This window comes from Malurus melanocephalus, unplaced genomic scaffold, assembly GCF_030028575.1.
Source record: "Malurus melanocephalus ecotype Western Australia unplaced genomic scaffold, MMel_1.1 scaffold_582, whole genome shotgun sequence".
In the NCBI taxonomy this organism is placed as follows: domain Eukaryota; kingdom Metazoa; phylum Chordata; class Aves; order Passeriformes; family Maluridae; genus Malurus; species Malurus melanocephalus.
The window spans coordinates 120,973-137,826 of record NW_026623814.1 but is presented as its reverse complement, the minus strand read 5'-3'; the positions used below and the strand labels follow the sequence as shown (position 1 = coordinate 137,826).

General features: G+C 36.7%; 1 protein-coding gene across 2 annotated transcripts in view; it reads left to right on the top strand.

Moving 5' to 3' along the window:
• Positions 1–11,348, top strand: part of KCNN2 (potassium calcium-activated channel subfamily N member 2) — a 67,462-nt gene extending 56,114 nt beyond the window's left edge. Inside the window, exons 5-8 of one of the 2 annotated variants that reach the window (XM_057382717.1) lie at positions 848–958; positions 3,352–3,479; positions 7,994–8,063; positions 9,865–11,348. In XM_057382717.1, the coding sequence (XP_057238700.1) occupies positions 848–958; positions 3,352–3,479; positions 7,994–8,063; positions 9,865–10,152 (597 nt within the window). In that variant the 3' untranslated portion in view covers positions 10,153–11,348. The remainder of the gene's footprint in view (positions 1–847; positions 959–3,351; positions 3,480–7,993; positions 8,064–9,864) is intronic. The other variant, XM_057382718.1, reaches the window with a different exon arrangement.
• The last annotated feature ends 5,506 nt before the right edge of the window (positions 11,349–16,854 follow it).

Here is a 16,854-nt window from a genome sequence, read left to right as displayed (position 1 = left end):
TACCTCTAGATGTGTATAATAGATGCTGCTKCTTATTACCTAGCTCATTTTAGCCTCCTTTGCATTTCACCCAAACCATAAGAAAAGCATTTAAATTTGTTATGTTGATAAAGGCACTGTCATTTCAGAGAGACAGGTTTCTTCTGGCATTAGCCTGCTGTGAACATGCATGCCAGTGAATATACATGCATGTGCGTACATATACACAGCACAAATTAGAAAACTGGTATTTTCTCCATCCAAGTTTTGAAGAAATGGTCTTGTTTATATGTTCTATTTTATATGGCAATAAGGTAAGCAGAAATTATATAGGAAAAGGTTACTGAAAGACTCAAAACAACAGGAAAATATAGTAAAGTGAGTAAATAATAATTTTACTATTATTTTTAGACCCTACAGAAAATCCTAAGAAACTTCCCTTTTGTGTGTGTGTGTTCTAAATACTAATCTAATCTTAATTCCTTTTAGCAATTGCTATAACCTTGAGAAAATTTTTAAGAACAGGTACTCTGTTACTAATATTCTGGGTTTAAAAAGTTGTTTTTATCACCCCCTTTGTTTATGCACTAGAAATGGGACATATTCAAATTTTCAAACCTTTCAGGAAGAAAAAAGAACTTTTAAATTATGTTGCTCATTAATTATTTTGGTGCCTTGACAATTTACCAGACTGTAAATACTGACTTTTCATACTACTCTGAAATGAAATAGCTGCAGCATGTTCACTGTGTTTATCTGGGATGAGTCACCTGATGCCTGCCATATTTCTACAGCAAAAGAGAAACTTCCTCTAAAAACTCGGCAAAATGCAGTAGTAACACCTTGGGGGTTTTTCTRTTGTTTTCAGGGTGCTGGGTGCACTGCACTGGTGGTAGCTGTGGTGGCAAGGAAGTTAGAACTTACCAAAGCTGAAAAACATGTGCATAATTTCATGATGGACACCCAGCTAACTAAAAGAGTAAGTCACATTTTATATTCACAACTGAAAAGGAATACTGTGTATTAATTTATTTCTGCATTTGTTTCTAGGTAGTCTCCCGCTCGGTATCCCTGCTGAGCTTTATCCTGGGTGTGATTTTGAAAGATGAGAAATTTAATGCCTTGAATTTTTATCTAAATTGAGGGCAACTGCAAGTTGTCGACAAATTTTGATGATTTTTGAATATTGTATAGAGTGTCCTTGTAGCTGGAAGGTAATTGATGTAACCAGCAGTTAAGTGCTGTGAAACAAGGCTATTGTACTGAGCTAAAAGTTTAATGGCATATGAAAATACAATTTTTGTAACTAAATTTTTGTAACTAAAATATGAGAAATGACAGATGAAAATGAGAATTTCAAGCTGCGAGGGACGTTCTTAAGAAAACAATATATTCAGGGTTTGTGGGCGTGGCAGTGTTTCTAATTGCTTTTTGTACGCAGCRCATGGTTTATTTAGCGGCACACAGTACTGGAGGGCCTTGAAAGATGTTTGTATATATTATTTTTAGAAGAGCCTATTTTTAAAAAAACAGAAACCATTAGTATTTATGGAAATATTTTAAATGACAGAAAATGCAGCAAACAAGGCAACAGAAATTCTTTGCTGAAATAAAACAGGTCAGTTTTGAGGGAACAAGAGAATGAGTAGTAGCTGTACAGTCCACTCAGCTTGTTTAACTTTCATTATTGAGAAGAGCCAATGTGGAGACAAAGGTCCTTCTAAACACCACAGGAGCTGAGCAGAGTTTCTCCTTATGGCTGGGTGCAGAGGGATGTTGATGGCTGAGATGGAGACAGCAGTTCTGCTCCAGGAGAGGAGGAGGATGGCTGCAGCAGTGCAGCGCTGCACTGCCACGGGTCCTCTGCTGAGGGGAGCCCTGTCTGATCCTTACCTGCTGTGTATCTCAGAACACTGCTCTGGCTGTGCTGGCTCTCTGGTTCCCTGCTGCTCACCACTAACAGCCTGTATCTCCTCTAAGCAGTGACAGCGGGGAAAGACTAAGGATGAGTGGGAAGAGAGTTCTCATATAGGTGTAAAGGGTGTCTGAGCTCCTATTGCAGTCAGTTAAGGTCTTGTTGATACTAGACCRTAGAAGACAATTTGTCCCTTCCTAACACTGTTACTTTTCTAGTGTTATCTGAAAGCTGAGGCTAAAATGTCTCCCAGAGATTGGCCAGATTTTGAGTGTGGTGTTTATTTATTTATGCYTTTTAAAGTTTATTCCGTTCATCTATTCTTCATATAAATCTCAATGTCAGTCTAATAATTTATCCAAGTGGTGCTTTCATAGCTTTAAGCTCATGAAACTCAAAGCACATGAAAAGTGAACCAAGGAAACAAATCTGAGATGCACATCAGGTCACAAATTGTTGTGCAGATGGTGGGCAGCTTTCTTCGCAGCCTTAAGATAGCCATACCTTGTGGAAATGCAAGGGTGCTAGTTAGAAATTATGAGGAGGTCTCTAAAATGTGATATTGTGCTTTCACTGARGACAGGACAAGGTTCTCCAGCACTTACAAGTGAAAGGTGGGGGTCCTGCTGCTGGGTCGTGCTATTGCATGACATTCCTGCAATGTCTTAGCCATTGACTTAGTTCTGGCACTGCAGTTACTGGTATGATGTAAAGCTGGAGGGAGAGAAAATAAAAATGAATTATTAGGACRTTTTGCTTAGCAAGTAACCTAGTCATTCAGCTATTAAGCAACATTGCATTCAAATTATTTGTATGTTTCTAAGCATTCTTGAAAATTTTGGAGGGCCTAAAAAGAGAATATAAGTACTTTTACCTCTAACATTTTAAAGAAAGCCTCATTAAAAAAAAAAAAAAAAAAGTCAAAGCACTTTTTGAATAGAACGCTGCCTATGTTAATTGACAACGTATTTTTTCATCTTCTTGGAGAATGTTAAAAAAGAAAAAAATATAAAAATGTAAACACCAACCAAAAGGAAAAATATGTAAATTGCTTAGAGAATTAAGAGGTGCTAACCATAGAACAAGAAAAAGAGAAATGTTGTGATCCTATTAAATACATTTAATAACATATAGATAATGCATTAGCATTTCCTTGCTGTAATTTATATTTCCGTAAACACCAAACAATTCCAACTCTTTAAAAGAGAAAATTCCTGGATAAAAAAAGATTTTATCCCAAAATCACATCTATATCAAAAGCAAATTGATCAGCAGTCCCCTTCATCCAGTCTTGCTTTCCCCCTCAGTGCTGCAGCTTCTTGAGATAGCCACATCCCACAGTTAAGACAGCATTTTAGAAGATTTAGGAAGGATTAGTACCAGTGAATACCACTGAATAGTGAAAACATAACATAATGCTACTTTTGTCACCCTGGTGTTTTTCTTTTATTAAACAGGTGAAAAATGCAGCGGCCAATGTACTCAGGGAAACATGGTTAATTTATAAAAACACAAAGCTGGTTAAAAAAATAGACCATGCAAAAGTAAGGAAACATCAACGCAAATTCTTGCAAGCTATTCATCAGTAAGTACTATTTTGCTTTGTTTTTCGTCTCAAAGTGGTTTTTTTGTTAGTTTCCTTCTCCTTTAGTCACTCTTAGTCCCATCCTGCCCCCTCTCTTCTCTCCCCCCACCATTCCCTTCCCTTCATAGAAGATTGTTCTTGAGGTTGATTTTCTTTCTGAGTAAGGCAAAGATAAGATTTTATTATATTACCTGTTTTCAATAAGATAAAAAGGTATGCTGGAAGTTTATGTCCATATAAACTGGTCAATGTTTCTTAAAAGTTTCCCATGCTTCTTGAATTATCTAGAATTTTATTCTTTGCCACTCAGACTATCCTTTGTTTTTGTGCATTTGCTTCCAGGTAGTAAGATGCAAGCTACAACAGACAGAAGAAAAATTTTAAAATAACAATTTTCTTTGTAATCGGTGTTCTAATATTTTAAAATCAAAATGATGTGATAGAAGAGCGTATTTATGTAGTGTTTAATGAAAAGATTATTAATCAAATATCCTTGCCTGGCCCACCAGGGTTTAATTGCCTCTACAACATTTAACTGCCTCTCAGTAATAAGATCAAATGTTGGTATGTCAGCTATGACTCCTGACATCTATTTAGAAAATGGGAGTGTATGCCAATAGTTGAGACCTTTGAGCACCTCTGGCATTATTCAAGTGAGTTCTTCCCTTCTACTTGAGGATCTGAAAACAAGCCTGAGATCTGAAACCATTGATAGGATTAAGCTGTACCATGGTATTACCAAACTGTAAGCATATATTTATCTAAAATTTGCTGTATGTATTTGTCATAAAGCACATCAAAATGAGCGGAGTTGTACAGTGGTTCAGTTACTATTCCTTGAATAGTTGAGAGGAAAAACCCCAAAGTTTTGTCCTCAGTAACCAGAATTCTTTTGAAGAATGGTCAGGACGTGGTTGTTTATTTGTTATCACCATCCAGTCTGAGGCAGCCATTTGTACAGCCTATGAAAATAGTTCTCATGAGATACAGGGAAGAAGTATATAAATTAAGTAAGCTTAATTTCAGACTGATGGTTTGTTAACTTTTGAGTGTAGGTCTATGTCTAAGCTAACCAGTGTGGAGATGGGAGGGAAGCATCCATGATGAACATCTAGGTAGCATCTTGCAGGAAAGATAGGAAGGAAAGACTAGGTTAACTCATTTTCTGTAGTCAGTTTAGACTAACCATCATTTTTTTCCTCTTTTATAGCGATGTTTAAAGCAGTAGGTAGCTAAGCTTAAGCTATGAAGTATTCTGTAAACATTGATTAGTGTATTATGTTTAGCAAATTTGCAGGATTAAATGTTACTATGTCATTGTGGAAGTGCTTCAAGGAATAAAAAGACAGCAGAAGTTGAGGCATTTTTATTTGAATATAAAAATGTATTTTTGTATACCAGTTTGGTCATCCTGCCTAGTTTAAAGTATTGGGAGGTGGAGGGAAGTAGCAGGGATTCTGGGAGAGAGGAGAGCACGACATGTGCATCCTTGCTGGACTTGAATCTTTGATTGCAAAGGTTGTTCCTTAACATTTTAACTTTACTGTTCATGCTCCGTGTGTGTGTGTGTACATGTGTCTGTGTGTGTGTATGTATGAGCAAATATGTTCAGAAAAGAATCTAAAATGCACAGCAGGCTCGATCTCCAGCTTTATATATCATTCAAGCCCAGAAGAACTTAGCAGGATGTAAAGTGTATTCTGCACCTCCTTTARAAAGGAATTAATCAGGTGGGGTGAAGAAGGTGGCAACAGTAATTTTTTCCTAGCTGTGACAGCTAGACTGCACAGCTACATTAATCATCTCTCTATCCTTTACCACTTTGCACTACAGGCAAAAAACGTTTGTATTTAAGAAAAACAAGCAAAAGATTATTTTCTCAATATGCTGAAGAGTCCACATGGATGAAAACATTGCACTAGTAGTTTGCTTTCTTCTTGCTGTAGCTGAGTAGATGGATGCAAATTAATGTTTCATCCCTTTGCATCTTTGAACTTGAGTCTCAAGTGAYTTATAGATTTACATCTTTCTTGATTCTTAAGTTTAGATTGGCCCCCGTCCTTCACCTTCCAACCATTTCACCAGCGACAAAAATAAATGTAGCATTTGAGGGCCAAGTTCATGAAAGAAACCAGACTAGATCATGATAACAGTCATAGTCACAGCTCTAAAATCCCTTCAGTGGGTCTGATGTTTTGCTTCTCATGCACACTAGATAAGATGAAGATGAAATCATTAAAAGGCATGTTATGTATTGTATGAATAAGAAAATCTGCAGATGATAGCTAATGAGAAGGCTTGAAGATATTGCAGTTTCCTTCATCATGAATGCAAGTGAGTTCGACTCCTCCTCAGGCAGCTACTGATCAAAAGAAGTAGCAACTCCCTAGGACTTTCCACCTGCTGAATCGAGCCCACTGTGCTCATTTGGTTGTTTTAGTATATTTTACACTTTGTTTTCTTTTGTTTTGTCTTTTTTTCAACAAAATGAAACTAGAGCTCGGAAGTAAGTTGTATAAGCTGTTCCTTTCTAAACTTGCAGAATTTACCACTGTCTGCATGCAGTAAATAGAGTTTATATTTGTGAACTTCAGTGGTCTGATTGCTGCCATGGAAACGCGATCCAGAATCATGGTCTTTTTCTGTGATAAGTGAAGTTCATAAAATCAAAATTTTATCCTAATGAATTAAACAATGACAGTCTCTTGGTTTTCTTTAAATCCGGCTGCTGCAGCTAAAGACTTGCCATTACCTATACATTCTTACAGCCTGTGGTAGGTGTTGGGTTGGTTACCATGAATTATCATGTTGATGTCAACTGGTACTTGTACTACTACAATAACAATGGAYGTCCTGGAATTTTAAAATTACAATACTGACTGTCAAAGAGATGAGTCAATGAACCTTATGGAAAGCAGAAAACATRTATTCTGCAGTTTATTTGAGAGAATGGTCACCAAAACACTGGGGTTGTCATTCTCCACAGAAATCATTACATTTGAATAATTATTCTGTTACAAGACTCTAATGACATAATTCTGTACCTTGAAGACTGCTTCATATTTTTTGCTTTAGAAAAACTCTAGTTTGTAGCTTCTGMAAACACCATTCCTACAGTCTACGTTTATGTTGTGCTCTGAAAGAAGCTTCCAGGGGAAGAAGTGAATATGACATTCCACTAACAATCTGCTGAAATGCCAGTTTTATGTGTTTAATTCATTTCTGTCTTAACAGAGTTATTTCCATTTATATTTAAAACATATTTTAAAGTGATATTTCACTCTCCACAACTTATTTTCTCATGGCAGTTAAGACATGAAAGGAAATTCTTGTAAACTAAAGATATGAAAGAAAATTTCTGATTTTGGAATACCTTTAAGAAGGCTTTCTTTGAACTAGCTTTCTAAGTAATACCATTWCTGAAAAATGGGCAGACCATGCATTAGCAACCCAGCTGCCACAAAATGCTGCCAAACTTTCTTCCACTTGATCAAATTGTTACTTTGGTTGGCCCTTTTCATACTGGTATCTTCTCACACATTGTTTATAGATTTTTGCAAAACCCTGTTTCCTGCTCTAGAACAGCYGGAAAAGTCATTGAAAGTCCAAGGATGTGTCTATTATGGGATCTTGAACAAATGACTCATACTTAAGGGAGAAATTGACTATTTGTGAAAATCAAATCTACAAACCACTCCTCTAGCAGTTAATCTGGAAAATATGGGCTTTGTATCAGGGAATGTATAAGAAARGTGATGTATGTATCTTTCAAAGAATAGGCATAACTAATAATAATGCACATAGGTATGCATCAAAGAAAAAATATACCCTTGCTGCTTCTTTCATAGTTTTTCAATGCTGAACTTTAAATAGTGCTTTGAAAAAGAATGTCTGATGAAAATTTAAAATGCAATCATATTTAGATTCACAAATTATCTAAGAAAACCAAATGTATTGGCAAGCATGTTGATTATTTAGCTGCTGGTCAGATGGAAGTTCTGTTTAAAGTAAGGAGAAACTCACTTATCACTGTATGTTCATCAGGTTCCAGCACCTGCTAACCCAATCCATTTACGACAGAACAGGGCTAATTCCTGTATCTAGTCATGTAGACATGGGAAGATTCTTGATTACTACAACAATAATGGCAAAAAAACTGTTGTTCTATGTTTCTTCCTATATCTACTTGTCACGATACTGAGGCTTTGAGGAATGTTTTGGCTTTCTTTCATGTAGTCTGGATAAACTGTTATCTCCCTTTTTGAATTCAACTTTGACCATGGCAAATGGTATTCCCAAGGACATCACATTTCCTTGCTCTTTCTTTTTTTGCGGTGTTGAAGAAGCATGCTTCTCATTGTAGCAGGCACATGACCTATTCTGACTCTACACAAAGTAGTCAAGGCATTGTCCGTGCAGTTACTTGCTCTTGTAAGTTTTGTGCATGCTCTTTAGAAAYCCTAGTATGGCTCCATACCAAAAAAAACCACCTGACTTAAAATTCCACTTTTTAGATTAAGAAGTGTAAAAATGGAACAAAGGAAACTGAATGATCAAGCCAACACTTTGGTGGACCTGGCAAAGGTTAGTAGGCAGTTACTATTGTTTCAACATTCATCCTTTCAAAATGAAAAGTTTTAAAGTGAAAATGTTATGCATTATGTGTGCAAGTATCAACAAGACTGTTATTTGTAGCAAATGCAAATACRTATGTATTTTGTGGTAGCATCTGCTGAATGAAACATCCTGACAAATGTTTGAATTTKCCGTATTTATTTAATTTTTTGTACATTTGAAAAAGACTTCACAATTAGGACGCTGATCCCGAGAGCTGCTGAAGTGACTGCGGTGGTCATGGTAAATGCTGAACTGTGAGTGCRCAGTAGTGGTGTAGTGCTTTGTAGTAGGGAGGTTTGCCATGTGGTGATAGTGACTGTGCCTCTAGACTGGAGTCAGAGGTTCTGGTTTTCTGTTGGCTTGTGCAGCAGTAACTTTGRACAAGTAAATTTAGATCTTCATTTATTTAGGTTTTTATAATGAATAATACCTGCCTACTTTATAGATATATCATAAGGCTTTTTAAATGTTTTTTTTAAACTATTTGAGTTAAGGTAAAAGAGGCTACTCAGTTGCAAACTGCTTGTTTATTGTTGCTAGGATTTTTCACAAATTTATGATAACTAGAGAGCTAGAAGTCTGAGCTGACAGCATTTTGGATTTCTCACTGGATCTTAATATTTAACAGTTACTGTGATCTTAATTTGAGGGTACGTTAGAAGCATTAATGGGTTCTTCCTAAGGATTTCTTGTACACCTCTTCATTTACCTCAAAATCCTCCTCAATTTTTGCAGRGTAAAAATTAAACTCTTCAGTGTTCATTTCCTTCTTGCTTCACAGAACCATGACAACTTCAGGTGAAAATACAGTTCAGTCTACTGCTTCTGGCAAATAACAAGGACTTTTAAGATACTGTTCATGTAGACTACTTCACTTTTAAGAGTTATGCTAGCATCCTGATACAGGAGGCAGAGAAATGGTCTATAACACTCACCTGATACTGAAGTGGTTTACACTTCAGGCCATCATTCAATTAATTTTCTTTCCTTTGGATGGCTTATAAATTTCAACTGGTTTTTCTACTGAATGAATCCAGTTTTGGCTGTAGTTTAAATAGTTTGAAGTCTCAGTTTATTAGAGGCAGACATGCAGCCATTACTTTTAACCAATTCCAAGTCTCTATGAAATAGCACATTTCATATTACATTTTTACTGACCACTGTGTCATTTAAAAATGCACTCTGTGTATTTGTTGTATCAAAAACAGTGTTATGTAGAGGGCAGATAGACTGGAGAGTGCAGAAACAAAAAAGCATAAAATTGAGTTTTTACTCCTTGCACTACCTTTTCAAAAACAATCCACTCAACTCCTCTTACTGCCAATTCAGGAAAATCTGCTCATTTTAAAGAGAAAGCCAGGGAACATTTGTGCTCTGCTTACAAGAATGAAATGTTTAAAACCAGAATCGAGAACAGTTAAGGATGGATCACATCACTGGATCCTTCAGTCTCCTGGTGGTTTACACTACTGACTGTTCAGACAGCTTAGCCTGGTGCACTCCCAAGCTCCTGAATTTTCAAAGAAGGTCTGATCTTTAACTGATTTCGACTTTGACATTCTAAAGTGCTACTAAAAGGCGTGACATTTCCACTCAAGAAATCTAGTAGAAGTTTAGCCTACTGTAATTTAATCTGCAGGGATGATTATTTCACAAGACTAGATATTGTTATAATATCCTCTTTTACAAACCCTGGTAGAGTTGTGCTGCTTGTTACAATCCTTGTAAGGTGTTTCTAAAACCTTTACTTACATCCTTCTACTTTCAGACTCAAAACATCATGTATGACATGATTTCTGACTTAAATGAAAGAAGCGAAGATTTTGAGAAGAGAATTGTTACTCTGGAAACTAAACTGGAAACTTTAATTGGTAGCATTCAAGCTCTTCCTGGACTGATTAGCCAGACAATCAGCCAGCAACAGAGGGAATTCCTCGAAGCCCAGATACAAAATTACGATAAGCATGTTGCCTACAGTGCTGAAAGATCACGATCTTTGTCAAGAAGAAGGAGATCATCCTCCACAGCACCACCAACTTCATCTGAGAGTAGCTAGAAGAGAATAAGTTAACCACAAAATAAAGACTCTTTGCCATCATATGGTCAATATTTTAGCTTTTATTGTAAAGCCCTATGGTTCTAGCCAGCGTTATCTGGGTTCTGATGTCAGAATTCTGGAAACCTGAACACATTTTAGGCCAAAATGAGTGAAAACTCTTCTTTTTTCCCCCCTCCTCCTCTCAGATGCACAGTGAATGCACCTATTATTGCTGTATTAGATTGTTCTTCCTGTAATTTCACTTTTTATTCATGCACTTCAAACAAGCTTTACTACTACAAAACATAATCTAATATAATMAAAAGGTAAATTTCTGCACATAGTTGCTTGATTACTTGGACCTAACAATCAAAAAAAAAAAGATCACAATCAAAAAACCTAATTATGAACYTTTAAGAAACTAAATTGAAGCTTAATAATTATTTCTCAGTATCAAAGCTAACTGTCTAAACTTTGCTTGCAGTGGAGGGGGAAAAAAAAATCAATATTAATCTAACAGTGTGCTGTATATGTATAGTCATTTTAAAAGGTCACAGGCAGCTTTGATTTCTGAAGTGATTAATTAAAAATATAGTTTATCCTAGAAAATAAGTCTCAGTGTAAGCTATGGGTTTTTAAAATATTTGTAGGGCTTTTATTTGACATGCATTGGTACACATACACACACACACACACACACACACACAGACACATAGATAATATATATATACATATGTATTTATGTATATAAAATTATTTATGAAATACCCATGGCAATGATCTTTTAAACTGACTATTTGTTAAGCTACTGGCATGCAAAAAGCACAGGCAAAGTCCTGTTTACTTATTCAGAATCTTGTAACTATGCCAGGTAAGTTTGTCCCGAACAAAAGTATCACTTTCAAGCCAGAAGTCTCCTAATAATGCTATTTGGGTTTTGAAAGTGTTGGGTTGTTACTTTCTCCACTGCCTTCCTTGTGGTTCTGGAGTGAGTGACTGACCCACAGACTTACAGTATACACGGTTGTGTGGTGGCAGCACAGTGTTCTGTATACATCATGTTTGGGTAATCCCCRTGGTTCCTGCTATGCAGTCAAGCTTAGCAAAACACTTCCAGCAATATTTCCAAAAACTCCTGTAAAAAGCCAGCTGTAGACTGGAGTTACAGCAGTAGAGTAATATAGTAATTTATTTTCATGCATAAAGAAATGTCTCCTACTAAAAAAAAAAAAAAAAAAAAAAAAAAAAAAAAAAAAAAAAAAAAAAAAAAACCAAAAAGAAACCACAAACAAATCAAAGAAAGCATAGTCACTGGTAGGCACTAGTGAAAAGGTTTTGACTAACATTTCTCCTAGTTTTTGCTGCACAATAGCAAAACTGGGTAAGTTTGAATGCTACTGCATTCAAAACATGCAACTTGCATTCAGAATTTCTAGTTACAGACAGGGAATTATTTGACTTKATGTGGTATTTTTTAGTACTTGCTATTAACAAAATATGCCAGCCTGCCACTCCCCTGGTTTACAGACAAGGGTGACATCTGTAGCTAAACAAGTAGACAYGGCTGACTGTTCCTAAGGAACACTACGTCTGCCTAGAAGTAACCAACTTGCACAATGAAGGAAATGTACATTGCTCCATGAGACACTGTGACTTCTGGTCAGCAAGGATAGGCAGGAAAAAGTAATGCAGGAAGTCAGRGCAGAGACCTGCTGGGCAACACATCAGAGTTGTTCTTTCCAGCAACCGGAATTCCCCAAGCCAAATACCTAATCTCAAAAACAGCAGACACTTTATGCCTATTTAAATTAAAGGATTTTCCTTTTCTGGTGTTACGAATGTATAAATGATGAATGTAAAAGTGACATCCAGAAGTGTTGCATGCTTTTAAAAAGGTCAGCAATTTATCCAACACTTTTTGTGTCCTTGAGAAAGATGATGACTTTGCCGTACTTTTGCCCCTAGAGCAGGACAGTTGCATGCCTTTGGCGTGCCTTATTTACAGACTGTGGTATTTTGTGACTGGAAATAACAAGCAGTATGCATTGTATTTGCAGTTCTGCTTTTGTTTTTATGGAGTTCATTTCCAAAGGAAAAGATGGGGATAATATAGTGCTAATACTTTTCTAGTGTAGTCCTTAACTAGATGAAATTGTGAGTGGCCATGAGGCCAGTAGTGATTAATAATATTGAATTTAATAGTCAAGTTTTAGGATTCTTTTTTCTCCTTTTTTTTTTTTGCATTTAGTTTAGAACACTTTTCTTGACATTGAATGTGAAATATACTTGCTGTAGCTTGAATACATTCCTTTTTCTCCTGTCAGCTTGAACTAGCTCTTTCATTGTTTACATCTTTTTAATATGTGTAAGACTCATTTTTTTTGCACAACTGGGTTTTTTAATAATTGTAACTCCACTTTGAAAATTCTTGTCAATATGTCAATTTTAATTAAGATCTAGTTACAAGTACTGAACTGGCTAATTCTGTTGTGAAAGAGCAGCTGTCATCTTTGACCTCTCCATTTCTTTTACTCATTAGGACTCAGGAGYCTGAATTTAGTATTATTGCCACAGCTTTATGCAATGGTGGGATACATCAGGATTGTTTCCATCAGTAGCATTCTGTAACAACCTGCCAAATTATTTTGGATTCCTTTCTTTCTTTTTCAAGGAAAAAACAAATGATGTCATCATGTAATACTTCAGTTCTACATATTAATTTACCTTCAAGCTCACTACAAATAATTTTTCTGCMTTTTCAGCATGTTATGATTTTTTTTCTTGTAACACCTGATTTCAGAAGGCATTAAAGTGCTGCATGTGAATCCAGTACATGAAAGGATGGCTATAAACTTCTATTCAGAAGAGCACAAAGTAGTCTTGGTTTGATTTTCTTACTCCTGGCGCTAAACTCCTTTTAGTCTTCTCTTGTTTGACTTTTGTAGTACCACAAATTCCATTACTGACTTTTTGTTTCCAAAACTTTTGTTCTGTCATTGTCAGCATATATGATCACCAAAAGGAAAGCATATCATTATGATAGATCTTGGAAACTGTAAGTTAAATGGAAACTTCTTTGAAAGATTGTTTACAAATGACAAGGAGTCTTTCTCAAAGTATATGGCATATTTACCATGTTACAATTGTAAAGCTTCATGCACCTCTTGCCTTAGTTTCACCAGTAGGAAAATTCAGCTTTCAGTTGCTATTAAACTCGTTCTTTTCACTACATTCCAGACACTGATTGCATTTATCAGTTTCTTGGGAGCCATGTTGCTAGTCTGCTTTTTAAAAGACATGGAGCAAGGATACCTTGCTCAAAAGGAATGAAATGTAAGATCACAAATAAGCCTATTCACCATGCTTAAAATTAAATGCATTGATTTACATAGTACTTTTTACTTACATTTAGTTTTTTTTTTCAGAATCAGAATAATACATTCATATGTTTTATGTTTGCAAATACTCAGCAGTTCTTGATTCTGTAAATCATTATGTATTTTAAGCCTGCAGTTCTTTCCACACAGACTTGTGACAACTCAGCTTTTCTTTACTTCCTGCTGCTCCATGAGGMTGTATCTAATATGGAAAGAGATTTACTATCTTAAAGTTTGGTATCCAGCTTAGGAGCTCTAAAAGCCTTCTGGAGGTCCGTACCTTGTGAGTTATTTCAGACCCATGGCTCCCCAGTCTGGGTCTGAATCACTGTCATCATTAGAGTAAWGATAAGTGATAAATATACTGTTTTGCAAATTGTAAGACTCTTTCCATGTCAGATCATATGTAAAAGTTCAAATTGATATGCCACACACTAAAAGCATATCTAAGCATAAAAGAATAAAAGGTGTTAAATGTGTTTAAAATTCAGAATAAAATCTGTAACCCTTATCAATACTAAAAATGAAAATTGTTTGAAAACTCTTTTCCCCTAACTAAAAGTTACGAAAAACTATTAGTAAGTTTTTTCCACGGAAGGTTTTCTGATTAGTGTTCTCTGCATCTGCCAAACTTTTTGTTCATATCTGTTCCATTTTTGAAATCAAAGTCCTTAAAGTCTTTTTGCCATTTTAGTCCACACTCAGAATATTTATTAAGTGGTGACAAGCAACAAAATAAAGAGTAGGAAGGAGCTAATGCTCCTGTGTGTCAATTTCAGAATTCCACCTTTGCATCAGCAGATCTAAATGCTCAGGTAGAAACAGACACAAATTTAAGCCAGCACTCCTGGCTACGCAAGTACAAGCCAGCCATAGCCTGGAAAGATCACTGCCATATCAGAACAGTCCTGAGGTGAAGCTTACACACACTGAAAGGCAACCATTTAGGTGTGGAAATCTATGTACACAGAACTGTATGTRTGTATAATAAAATCAACCTATGTTTGTCAATAAGGGCTTATGAACATGGTCCTGTATCTGTTAGCACAAATGCAGAGAAAACTAAGCTGTAGTGTATATTGGCCTTTTTATTCTAAACCTTYTAAGGGGCATGTTTAAGATCCTTTCTCCATAACTGAGAGAATAAAGAAAAAGAGGTGTTTAGAAGATGCTTTGCAGTCAGGTGTGCACTCACTGYTGGAGTGCCTCACTGCACATCTGCTTTGGTCCAGAAACCACAAGGTTTTATTCAATCAAGAAAGAGCTGGTTTCTCTCACTACAGAGGAAATTAGCACAGCACTGAGCAAAGAGGTTCCATCTCCCAAGAGCAGCCTGGTGGGCAAGACAATCATAATAAATAGCAGAGGAGGGTTGTGTTAAGTTATGCAACTCTGCTCAAGACTTAYGGCTTAGCATGGCATCAAGCCCCATGCAGATACTTGATTCTTTGCCAAGAATTGCTTGCAGCTGGACAGTGGAGCACATGGATGGAGCAGGTGCAGTGTAGTCTGGACTAGAGTATGTAGACATGCTAAAATKGAGTCAGTTACCAGAATTAGCATCACCATACTGCACTATATTATACCTTTTTATAGTGATACAGCTGAAGCTCTATTAGATCAACAATTTACAGGCTTTCATATGAAGAAGATTCTTCTGCAGAGGACTGCAAAGCCTTTCTGCATATTGGAGGATATGCTAATCATTGTCACTGAAAGAAAAAGCTTAAGTCACAATCTTGAACCTCTTGCGAGCTAACATGGAAAGCTACAAAACTGGGTGGAGAACTGAAGCTTTATGCTGACTTCCCTTGTATTCAGATTAGTATCTTCAAATATTTAGGAGAATCTATACAGTTTTCAATTATACATTAAGAGAGCTACAAGCTTTTAGTCAGATTAAAAGGTTCTACTTTAAAACTATGCCCATTCTGACCTGTTGTTCCCTTCCTAACCTGAATTTCAAAGTACCTTGAGTCTAAAGAGGAGGAGCATGTTCTCCTATCTGAACTACAACAAAGCAGGTCTCTGAACAAAAAGGCATCTTTCATCCAGATAAATGAACAATTACATAGCACCAGGAATTGCAATAAAGTTAAAACATTCAAGTAGACAAATTTACCAGCAAGAGACTTTCCTGAAAATGAATTACAGGTACACACTGTATATGTTTAACACTAGCTTATCGTCTTATATGGATCTCAGAATGTTAAAGTAATATAAAGGCTAATCATCACACAGAAATAAAGCAAGTTGTTTTTTTGKTTTKTTTTTTTTTAACAAAGACCTCCAAACTCTCAGAGAAATGTGGAGAAGGCCTGAGGGACATTGTGCTAGATTGTTCTCTCAAAAGACAGGTCCCTCGCCTCCATAGGCTAATATAAATTGCAAAAGATGAGGTTTCAAGTGATCTCAAGCAAAAATCAAACAAAAACTATGTCTTAGGAGAAGTTTGGAACTTACAAAACATCACTACATGGTGCTTGGTACCACAAACCTGCACAAAATGAAGTGTGGCAGATCAGTTTTCCATATGGAGACTTGTCCAGTGATAATCACGTGAACTTYATATGCATGTAGGAGAACAAGAAATCTGTCTCTTAACACTCTTTGCCTTAACGTGCAGTTTCAAATAGTATGACACCCTAATAATAGTATCGATCAGAGCTCCAAATTTTTGTTTTTGCAAACACCACTTAGCACAAATGAGCGCACTTTGGATAAGAGGCCTCTTAGTGATGTGTGCCACTCCCTCCTTGAGCACACCCTGAGCCCTTTGTTCTGTGCATTTTCCTCCAGCAGCTGCTGAGCATTGGGACCTGTGGTTGCCTCTGTCAGCATCCCTGGTACACAGCTGCCAGRATTGATCTGGAAGGAGGGGGCCCTGGAGCACTTGGGAGGCCACTGTCGCAGTTCCTGTCACTGGAGAGAGCAGACAGCAAGGCCCAGCCTGAGGGCGGCCATGGCCCCTCAGCAGGGCAGCAGCGTTGGGCCTCTGCTCTTCCTCCCACACCACTGTTTCACTTCATTCTTCTTTCTCTTAAATGGTCTTATAGACTGAAAAATGCTTTTCTTGTCATACCTGAAATGTGAWGTCTCTCATTGTGCCAGGCTGTGCTACCACTGTGAGGAAAGGCAGGGTCTGCTGCTCCACTGTGGGCTGGGCCCTGCAGCAGGACCCACTCTCGAGATAGAAACCAACAGCACTCCACCAGCACAACTTATCAGGATTCAAGGCCAAGAGACTGAAAAAAGTGTTCTGGCTTGGCAATGAGATCTAGGAACTTGGTTTCTAGGTGCTTAAACATTAAAAAAAATAATGAAATAAAGAAAAATATTTAAA